The sequence below is a fragment of the Hylobates moloch genome, unplaced genomic scaffold (assembly GCF_009828535.3).
Source record: "Hylobates moloch isolate HMO894 unplaced genomic scaffold, HMol_V3 SCAFFOLD_5, whole genome shotgun sequence".
NCBI lineage: Eukaryota > Metazoa > Chordata > Mammalia > Primates > Hylobatidae > Hylobates > Hylobates moloch.
The window spans coordinates 74,364,904-74,376,568 of NW_026652280.1; the positions used below are offsets into that span (position 1 = coordinate 74,364,904).

At 36.7% G+C, this 11,665-nt stretch overlaps 1 protein-coding gene across 1 annotated transcript; it reads left to right on the plus strand.

Annotated features, from left to right (window-relative positions):
• The first annotated feature begins 349 nt into the window (after positions 1–349).
• On the plus strand, positions 350–1,282 carry LOC116467835 (olfactory receptor 4C16-like). The gene has a single exon (XM_032151487.1). It carries the CDS (start codon positions 350–352, stop codon positions 1,280–1,282), a length of 933 nt encoding a protein of 310 aa, XP_032007378.1.
• Positions 1,283–11,665: the final 10,383 nt, after the last annotated feature.

Genomic DNA, 11,665 nt, shown 5'->3' on the forward strand with positions numbered 1-11,665 from the left:
AAGTTAATATTAAAATAGATCCATATCTCTTACATTTACCTTCATTTAATTGAAAAAATTAATCAGAATGATGCCAAAGCTTACCAAGGCTTGTACTTGAAGGATGCTATAGCAAGGTATCATGTTCATAAGCATATCTGAGAATCATAATAACCCTGTGGTCATTAAAATTAGGAAACAATGTGTTGAAGTGACCTATTAAGAAACCATCAACAGAATGTATCTGATAAGAAATAGTTAATTTTGCATAAATATTCCATAACATCACATAGCACACTGTAAATTAATTCCTGTATTTTTTACAGATAAACCATTTCACACTTGCCCCTTCACCTCACTCATGAAAACCATGCAACTGAATAATAATGTGACTGAGTTCATTCTGCTTGGATTGACACAGGATCCTTTTTGGAAGAAAATAGTGTTTGTTATTTTTTTGCTTCTCTACTTGAGAATATTGTTGGGTAACTTGCTAATTATTATTACTGTCAAGACCAGCCAGGCACTTAAGAACCCAATGTATTTCTTCCTCTTCTACTTATCCTTATCTGATACTTGCCTCTCTACTTCCATAGCCCCTAGAATAATTGTGGATGCCCATTTGAAGAAGACAACTATCTCCTTCAGCGAGTGCGTGATCCAAGTCTTTTCAGCCCATTTCTTTGGCTGCCTGGAGATCTTCATCCTTATCCTCATGGCTGCTGATTGCTATGTGGCCATCTGTAAGCCCCTGCACTACATGACCATTATAAGCCACCGGGTATGTGGTGTGTTGATGACTGTGGCCTGGGTGGGATCCTGTGTGCATTCTTTAGCTCAGATTTTTCTTGCCCTGAGTTTGCCTTTCTGTGGCCCCAATGTGATCGATCACTATTTCTGTGACTTGCAGCCCTCGTTGAAACTAGCCTGTTCAGACACCTATGTGGTTAACCTACTCCTGGTTTCCAACAGTGGGGCCATTTGTACAGTGGGTTTTGTCATACTGATGTTCTCCTATGTCATCATCTTGCATTCTCTGAGAAACCACAGTGCTGAAGGGAGAAAGAAAGCCCTTTCCACCTGTGTGTCCCACATCATTGTGGTCATCCTGTTCTTTGGACCTTGCATATTTATATACACACACCCTGCAACCACGTTCCCAATGGATAAAATGACAGCTGTATTTTATACAGTTGGAACACCTTTGCTCAACCCTCTGATTTATACACTGAGGAATACAGAAGTGAAAACTTCCATGAAGAAGCTGTGGAGAAAGAAATTGTTTGCAGGTGGCAAAAGATAAATGAAGGTTTCAAATCCTTCTTCTTAGTTTGGAGTGCCCTAGAAGAAATCAGTAGAGAATATTATCTTTTTCTTGTTGATTTAATGTAATGCTGTCTTGGTGCATGAGGGTTAGCTCCTTTGGGAAAAGAGACAGTGTGGACAAATAACACTGGTTAATGTTGAGTGATTTTTATGTGGCAGAAAATACAGCTTGTGGCACAAACAGATATGTAAAGCTCATTGCCTTCACTGCTGTTCACTACTGTCTCTGGTGCTGCGGCCTGCTTAGCTTCACTCATAGTTTAGGTCTGAAGTTTGCCTGTTCCTCTGTGTGTTGACTTCTGGAATTCCTTGCTAATAGTTACACATCTACCTACCAGCAGTCCAATAGGTTTTCCCTCTTCTTAATGGTTTTCTTTATTAGACAAGTTGGATTCCTCATATGTCATGATCAACTTAGTTGTTCTTCCTGACTCAACAGGAAGTTCCATATTTCAATAAGTGTAGAAGCTTCATGTTGTAAGAAGCAGTGTGTATGACCTAGGTAATCTCCCTTTCAAGTCTTTGAGCTGTATGCTGAAATCTTTCCATAAATTTACCTAGGTACTTCTAGAACCATGACAGAACACAGAAAATTTATGCTTCTGAGAGTTCTTGATCTTAAGAAGACTCTCACAGTTGGTGTTGTAGTCATATAATTATTCTTTTTGTAAAATGACTTTTTGGTCCTAATTTGATCCCTTCTAATTTGGGCTACTATTAATGTTTCTCTTGAACCATATAATTACAGTAATTTGTTTATATTAGAGTGATATTATGACTGTAAGATAGCTCAAATTAAGGCAGAGATACTATGTAGGCTAGAAATAAAGAGTTCAACCAGTTGATTGTAGGAAATTTGAAAATATCAACATATTCCACAAGGTATCTGATAACCTAAAGGCATATTTTTAGAATTTGAAACATAGTCACATCAAATATATAAATTATTGTAATGAGATTTCAATACAATGGTGAAGAGAGGAGCTTGCACAGAGAAGGTGGAGATGTTTCAATAAGAAGCATATTTCTGCAGTTGAAATCTCTATCACCTTTTGTCTCTTTTATTAACTTGTGTGTTCTGTGCTAAAAGCAAATGTGATATGATGGAAAATTATGCTGTCTCAATCACAGCTCCTTTTCCTGAGTACTTTACATTTAATTTGATTATAGAAATTTTGGCACTAGGTAAATGCCTAGTTCTCTCTCTTCATTTAGAGAAAATAAAATAAACTCACTTTTACATAACAAGTACAAAAGATACTGAGTGACTGACCAAGAATACCAAAAAAGTTTTGGTATTCACAGTCATCTCTGTGAGGAGTTGGGATGTTGTACTTGGGATTCAGTATGTGGGTTGAACAGTTGAACACCAAACTGATGCTTGATATATGGTGTGGAGTCCCCATTTGCCTAACATACATTATTCTTAGACCCAAGGGGTGAAAGTGAAGTGTTTACCATTGTCAGCATTCCTAGGAACTCACTTTTAGATTCTTAATTTCACCAGGATACATGTCCTGGTTTCTGGGAAGGAAAACACATTTGCCAGGAAAGCAGTAGAAAACCGGTAAGAAGCACAAAATAGAGCTCCTTATGCAAGTAAATCAGCAGGTAAAAAAGAGTTACTGTTCTGGCTAGGAACATTGTTGTCTTTGTTGGGAGTAGCTAGAGCTGTTAGTACAGATTAGGACAGAGATGACTGTATCCAGAACACAGAGAATGTAGTGGAATCTCTCTTAGCACTTGCACACCCAAGGATAACTGTAACTGGACAATTGCTGCAATTATAGCCCCACAATAACCAGGCAACTAGGGAGCAGATTCTTGTAGACAAAGTTTTCAATCACCCCACAACACGAACAAGACAAATTAACTGAAGTGATGGCTAAGGGTGAGAGAAATATAGAATGGGTGGTGGAAAAGAGGGAGGTTTTATATCAGCTATTGTTCTGGGAATTGCTGGAGAAATAAGGAATATATCTGAGGTCTATGTCCCTCTTCTGGTCTAGTTTACAAAACATGACTGGTCACAATCTTAAGGGTATTTTCAGTTACCACCTCCCAGACTCTGGCCACATGCTCAGTTGAGAACACTGGCTGCTGCCATGCTCATCTCATCCTCTCACACTGCCAGCTGCTGCTTTGGTGTTCCTGTGGAGAGGACTGTTTTCTGATATGGTCTCCAGTATGTCTGCTGTGGTGAGCACACTTATGTCCAATCCGACTAGACCCTGGGGTTTCATTTGCAAGTGCTGCTATGGAAAGATAGTCAGGGTACATTTTTTTCATAAAGGAGAAAGTTATGTGATAATGTTTATATTCTTTATTTCTGTGAATATAAATACAGCATTAATTAGAAAATATGTGTAGATATAGGTGTAAGATTTTTTCAGTAGAATGAATTATAAAAAAACTGTTAATGAATATCTTTTTAAGAGAGGATTGGAAAGAGATGATCAGATTGTTTTTCAGTTTTTGCATTATTGAAATGTTTGAATTATCAAAACTTACGCATGTGCTCCTTTATATTTTCATGCAGACAGGTCATCCAGATGGTTATATTATGTACCTTTTAGTTTTCTTCTTTTCGTGTCATTGTATTTAAAAGTGTACTTTCAAAATTGGGATTTCTGTTAAAAGTTATCCATAAAAATGTATTTCCTCTGCCATCTGATGGTCACTAACATAATAGTAAAATTAAAAAACTATGGGTTCATACAAAATGACAAAGAACCAGACAGAAAATACCAGTTGGTGAAAGATTTTTACACATATTTTGAAACATGGAGAAGGGTGTTATTAGATAACTGACTCAGCAGGGTTGGGGAAGTTATAGTCATCTGAGTAGACAGAGAAAACTAGCAAGCTACTTCACCTGCAGTATTCCCGAGATGGGCAGGGCATCATGGCTCATGCCTATAATCCCAGCACTTTGGGAGGCCGAGGCAGGCAGATCACCTGAGGCCAGGAATTTGAGACCAGACTGGTCCACATGGCAAAAACCCATCCCTACTAAAAATACAAAACAACTAGCCAGGCATGGTGGCTTGTGCCTATAGTCTCAGCTACTTGGGAGGCTGAGACATGAGAATCACTTGAACCTGGGAGGTGTAGGTTGCAGTGAGCTGACATCGCACCACTGCACTCCAGCATGTGTAACAGAGTTAGACTCTATCTGAAAAAACAAAAACAAAAGCAGACAAACAAAAACCTCCTGAGATGCTGAAGGCTTGAAGCATCAGGTTCTATGGAATGTGAGGGTTAAACATACATTGAATTACATCACCATTATTTTATTTCTGCAGACTCTTTTCCACCAAGGTGGATGATGTCTCCTCTATACTACCCTGCTATATATTGGAAATATATCCTTTTGACAAACTGAGTGAAAGAATTTCTGGCATTAACATGGAGGACAGTGATAAAATGTGTATCAGTGTGTGAACACCAAAAATTTGAGATAGGTCTCAGTTAATTTAGAAAGTTTATTTCGCTAAGGTTGAGGACATGCACCCGTGACACAGCCTCAGAAAGTCCTGACGACATGTGCCCAGGGTGGTTGGGGCACAGCTTAATTTTATACATTTTAGAGAGACATGATACATCAGTCAATATATGTAAGAAGTACATTGGTTTGGTATGGAAGGGCAGACAACTTAAAGAAAAGGCAGGAAGACTGGAAGCAGGGAGGGGGCTTCCAGGTCACAGAAAGCTGAGAGATAAACAGTTGCATTCTTTTCAGTTTCTGATTAGCCTTTCCAAAAGAGGAAATCAGATATGCATCTATCTCAGTGAGCAGAGGGATGACTTTGAATAGAATGGGAGGCAGGTTTGCCCTAAGCAGTTTCCAGCATGAAAGGGCCCAAGATATTTTCCTTTCACAATTATCCTCTTTTCTTTTTTTTAAATCTTTTGGAGGCCAGGCACAGTGGCTCACGCCTGTAATCCTAGCACTTTGGGAGGCTGAGTTGGGTGAATCAGCTGAGGTCAGGAGTTTGAGACCAGCCTGGCCAATATGGTGAAACCTCATCTCTACTAAAACTACAAAAAATCAGCTGGGCATTTTGGCATGTGCCTGTAATCCCAGTTTCTCAGGAGGCTGAAGCAGGAGAATCACTTGGGCCTGGAGGGCAGAGGTTGCAGTGAGCTGAGATCCCACCACTGCACTCCAGCCTAGGCAACAGAGTGAGACTCTGTTTCAAAAAAAAAAAAAATATTTTGGAGAAAGCATTTTAGAAGAAAATGAGTCTCTGTTCTCAGGCCTCATCTGATCTCTCATGGCTAGGATGGTTTATTCCTAGGGAAGGAGGTCCTGAAAGCTCACTTTCAGCAGATTGTGAAGTCTCATGTACTATGAAGGGAAAATAGGGGGAGGAAGGGAGAAAAACAACAAATGAAAGAACAATCTTGGAAAATCAATATAGGCCATATTACTCTGAAGCCTGTATGTCAGTAGGAAGGTATGAAAGTGGCTTATGTGTGTAAATAGATTGCTGTTATTTTTTTTCTGAAGTTTAAGTTGTCTAGTTTTAGCTCGCAGGGCTTTAAGAAAGCACAGCTTAATTTTCAGTGACTCCAATTAGGAAAAATGAAAAAAAGAAGGAAAATAAGAAAAAAATGGAAAACATTATTTTGAAGACTTATAGCCAAGAAAAAATAGAATTCAGCCCAAATGGTCGAAAATATTAAAAATTGAAAAACATTAGGCCAGACAGGACTCTAGCAACAGATGTAATATAGTTTTTGAAACATAATTTTTCTCTCTCCAGTGCCCCATTTTTGTTAAAGACAAATCACGGTAGGACTGGTTTGCTTTATTATATTTGGCCTGATTATATGTATATAGCGCAGCAAGAATAATTTTTTTAAATAGGCTTTTAAATTGGCTTTCATGGAACTTTGTTCCATAGAAGAAATCTCAGATAAGACTTTTTAAAAGCTTAGGCCAGCCAAGGATTTGTGCCATCAAATATCTATGAATTGGGTGATCCTCTCCTCTTGAGGTTGCAAGATAAACTTGGGGCTTGTAGACCAATCAGAAGGTTGCATTCTTTGCTTACCACAGGTTAAGAACCCTGTACAGGGGCTGTGTGCACAAAGGAGGTATGAAGCCAGTTTCCCAATGGGCTTCATTGGCTCCATAAGTCAAGTTTGATTCCTTAAAGAAACACACACCATTCCAGTTAAAGCCTTGATAAAATAATCAGTGTCTCCAATCCTGTCCTGTTATAAATGAAAACAGATTCTTATTGCACTTATGCAAATAACTGTACTGCCATAAGTTAAGACTGCTCACAAATAGTTTCCAAATTCTGGAGAAATTAGGTAGAGAAAAAACAAATATGCTCCAAATTTGTTCAATTTAGTATACTAAATTGTTAAAAGCTGTTAATAGCCCAAAAGAAAAATTTTAAGACTCTAAAAAACAAAATAAAGGATTATCAAACATTTTAAGCAAAAATTCTAATAGTTCAGTCCATGTAGTTAATTCCTGTTCTGCTTGACACTCATGAACATTTTAGCTTTCCATGAGCCCTGAAAGTCTTTCCTCTATTCTGATGTCACAATTTCCAAAGTTATCAGAAAACTGCATTCACTAGCACCTGTTAGAGTTTTATAGTTGATTATAAAACCACCTTTTAAAGAGGACCAAAACAAGACACCAAGTGTCCAGGGATGAAAAAAGTTTTAAGGCAGCCATTAGTCAAACACATAATTGACAAGAAAATTTGTTACCTCTGTGGCATATGGTAATTTTAGCATCATAATTATGATTATTATAGATAATATACATTGTCATATCAGAATTATAGGACTTTTCCATAATTTTGGAACACATACCAATAACATATTTATAAAAATACAGCCCAAAGAAAACCAAACACCATTTCATATTTGACAATGCTTCCTGTATAATTTTTATACCAAACAAGCCAAATATGTCATTTTTGGAATTTAGGGAAACTAATATCTTAAAAAATTAGTTAGGTCCAGAAAACAACATAATTTATATTTTTATTTTGGAAATTTCATCAAATATAAAAGTTTAAAACACTTGATATCACAAAACAGGATTACAGGTCATTGTGAAGTCACTCATATAACCAAAGTGATAACTCAACAATTTCAAATAAAAAGCAAATCCTCCATTCTATGAGAGAGGAGACTTAATTTTCCTAGCAAGAAACCCTAATGAAAACAACATGAAGCCAATTAAATTAGTTTTTCAAAATTTTGTACACAATCTATAAAATTTAATATTGATTATAAAATATAACTCCCATAAGTTTTTTTCTAAAATTTATTACCTTTATTAAAAAGTTGGCTAATGCTTTGAAAAAACCTTGTTAATTTGACACAGGAATCCATATGCTGTTCTTTCATGAGTGTACCTTTGAAATTAATGATTGATTTATAGAGAACCTGAGCCTATTTGGTGGCTGAAAATCAGCCCTTAAAATCTCACATGCTCACCTCTTCCATGAAAGTCCCTGGGCCTTGATGAGTTGAATGGCTTTAATTTGGGGCCCTGTGTCTTAGGAATGCACTTTATTTTGATTGGCACCTTCTATAGGGCCTGAAGATGAGGCTTTAATTGCTGTCAGTGTTTAAGATTTAGCATGTCTTGGTGTTCTTTTTAGATTCATCAGTCAAAACCCTGTAACTCAATATAAGAAGGACTTTAGAAGTTTATACAGGAAGATACATGGATGTAATAACCTCAATTTAAAAAAAAAATTCCAGATTTTTTTTGTAAGCAAACCGAAACTTAATAATTATATGACAACTTGATCATATTAACTTTTTTAAAAAAATAAATCCTCTTATTGTGATTTACACTGACTGTTCATGACATGCTTGGAATTTCTGGTTTGTCCCGAAAATCCCTCCTTCTTGAGCAACCAGTCATTTTATTGTAGGACTAAATTTACCATATAAGATTGTTTCTCATATAAAATTATTTCCCTTTAAGTTTTCTTAAGAATCACACACACACACACACACACACACAATCGCAAAATACCTCTTAATTTTTATAACTTCCTTTACATCTTTCTTATATCCTGGTTCCTTTACCTTGTTTTATACATAACCTTTAAACAAGCTTTTAATTAGACAAAACTTGTTCACCTTATTTTTTAAAAGGACACACTTTATTTTTTAAGCAAGAATGTTTTCCTACAATATATATTTATTGGAAAATACCCAAATAATAAAATATCTATTATTTAATTCAATATAGCTTTAGACTCTAAATTATCACAAGTTTCTCTACAAGTATTTATCCCATTACATTCACATAATTATTTTATTTTAATTGTTTACCCAGATTATTTATGAAAACTGTCATAGTCATGATTTAAAGTTGTAAAATCACGATTGCAAAATTATAACTGAGACAGTGAAAAAATATTGCCGAATTGACTCTATTTTGCATCTAACATCTAAGCTGCCCTTTTTATTCCTGGACTTTGAGCGGAACTTAGTTTATAGTTTAGTTTTGAAACAAAGACGATAACAGTCCTTTCCCAAAACAAATCTCCTTACTGTCTATGTACTAGACTGCCTAAAGCCACAAGATTAGAAGTTATAATAATTTTACAGAATAATTCAATATATAGCTATTTTCATTAAACTAATATCAGTGTCTTACTTATTAAATATTACATAAGCAAAGATCTTTCTCTCTTGGGCTGGATTTATATAGTTTCATTATTTCTGTGCCAAATTTTGACACCTTATAGTATTTGGCAGGGATAAGCATGAAATTGCTTGATTAGTAAATGCAAACAAAAGCTGTATGCTGGCAATTCTTAAGACATTTCTAATATTACTTTACCAATAATTTTAAAAGTAGCTTATTTACTAAAGATTTTACTTAAGTTACATAAACTCGAAAAAGCATTTGACTAGTGTTTTCTTTTTTCCTGATAAATAGTTTGATTTAGACACTTTTATTTTCTTTAAGCCAATTAATTAGAAACTTTGTATGTATTTTTGGTAGTGAAACATTCCATACACAGTACATAAATACATAGATGTATTAGGCATGTCAATAGAAATACATTTTATAGATTCATAAAGAGCTTTTTTTCTATCTTATACTTTTAGATTCTTGATAACCTGTTTTACTACCCTAGGTAAGTGTTAGCTGAACAACTCAGGTGAAAATTAAATGGCAAAATTTACATCATCAGGTACAGACATAAAACATTGGGTGGTGCTAGAGGGAGATGCTTTTATTTTTCTTTGAGCCAAATCAAACACAAAATTATAGAAATCTATTATAGGATGTTATGAGGAGTCTGCTTTTATTTAGATAGGGACTACTTATATTTAAATGGATCTCTGGGCTCTGGGCAGAACCCATATTGAATTCTGGGTCTCCAAAAATAGGGAGAATTATTTTGAGGTTAGAGCACATGATGCTTTTACAGTGCACTTAAAACAATTTTTTTAACAAAGACATTTAGACATTTTTGAGTGTCTAAACTAAAATCTTCCTTGAAAACCCAAGAGTAGCCTTTGTGGCCATAACTATTTTTGCCAAAAAGTCAGGTAAGAACAGAATTCAGTCTGAACTAAAAAAAAAAAAATACTTTTGCTCCAAAAAAAAGAAAAAATAATGACAAGTTCTTAGGAGAGAAAAACAAACAAAAACATAAATATGAAGGCCTTTTAAATACAAACTTGCACACATGCACACACACATCTTAAAGGTTAGCCTTTTAATTAAGCTGAATTTTAACCATTGAGGTCCTTAAAAAGCTTTTAAAATTTCATTACTATATTTCAACTAGGACAAAATGCTGCTATTTCAGAAGTACAGCCATTGCTTTTTCAGTTTGGTCTGGCTGGCAAAAAGATGACCTTGTTATGTAAATAAGGTCCCTTAGTAGTTAAAATAAAAAAAAAATTCTTTTTTTTCCCCTCTTTTGGTGGTTGTTTTCCTCCTGCTTCAAAGATCTTGTTCCCCATAATTTACAGGTCCCCCTCGGATTTGACCAAGTTTGGACATGTGTCAGATCCAAAATGTGCTGCTTGCAGACCTAGTTTTTCAGGACCATTACCCTTGAGCTAGTTTGGTCCACCTATTTCATGGCTACCTGGCACAGTGTATCAGGGGCTCAAAGTGTGGGAAGGGTCAGCTCCTTACATGCACTTGCCAGCTGAGATTAGACCCTAAGTATGTTCTTCTAAGTGCGAAACCTATTTAGAGCCACTACACATCTCACAAAGCATTCCTCCCAGACACCCTCACACAATTCTCAGTTACCTGAGAATGCCCCAAAGGCTAAGGGGAACAAGGTGCTCTTATTTCTTCCCAGTGAAAGATTTTACAATCATGAGGTAGAGGGTTTGGCACTGGTCAAATCCAATAACGGAAAGGACTGAAACACACCCCAAAATCCTCACAAGACAGGAAAAAACAGCAAAACAGTCAAGCAAAACTAAAAATGATCACACACATTACATGATTTCTGAGTGCTCTAAGTGTAAGCAGAAATTAACACCAGCTGGTTGTTAATGTTAACTCTAGTTTCTTAAAAAGAATTTGCAAGACAGAATCCCAAACCAGTTTCTTATCTAGTGATGAGTCTCATGCTGTAGACTGCTCTCTACTATCCTAGAAGCAGAAAAAAACAAAAGCAAAAACACAAAAAACCTTATCTTCCCTGTTGGAAGTGAGCTCAAACTCCATAAAGGAGTTACCTGCCTTCCACCATTAGGGAAGCAGGAAGACTTGCCTTCCTTGTTGGAAGTGAAACATTCTCCCTGAGGCCTGAAAACTTGAGAGGATGAATAACTCCTCCCTTCTCAGGTGCAGTCCCAAGGCACAAGGCTACTTGCACCAATGGCGTGCACCAGCAAGATAGCGGAAGCAGGAAGAAAGCCAGCCAGAAGACACATACCCTGGCAGGAAGACACCTACCCTGACCGGAAGACACGAACTCCTGAAGATTAGGAAAGAGGCTGTCTAGGTACTGTGTAGCAGTTATGTCGGACTGGGACACTTCCTGTTTACAGGAGATTATAAAACCCCTGCCCCGTCCTCACTTGAGGCTGATGTTATTTTATGCCTCAGCCCTCCTGCACCCAGACACTCATTAAAAGAGTATGTTGCTCCACACTGCCTCGTGTTGTCTTTGGCATGCTTTCCGGGTTTGAACAGATATAAGAACATTTCATCTGGTGCTGAAACCTGGGGAAGGGCTCAGGTCTATATCCCCTGTGGACCTACCTCTTCACCCCAGAGAGCAGGCCACAGCAGCAGGACAAAGGAAGCTCCTCAGGCTCCAGTCACCCCTCTGCATGAAAATCATTACTGATCTCACCTACCAGTAAGTTTTCCAGGACC

Bases quoted from the DNA above. Each gene is read 5' to 3' on its own strand.
- LOC116467835 (XM_032151487.1), top strand. From the start codon at position 350: ATGCAACTGAATAATAATGTGACTGAGTTCATTCTGCTTGGATTGACA.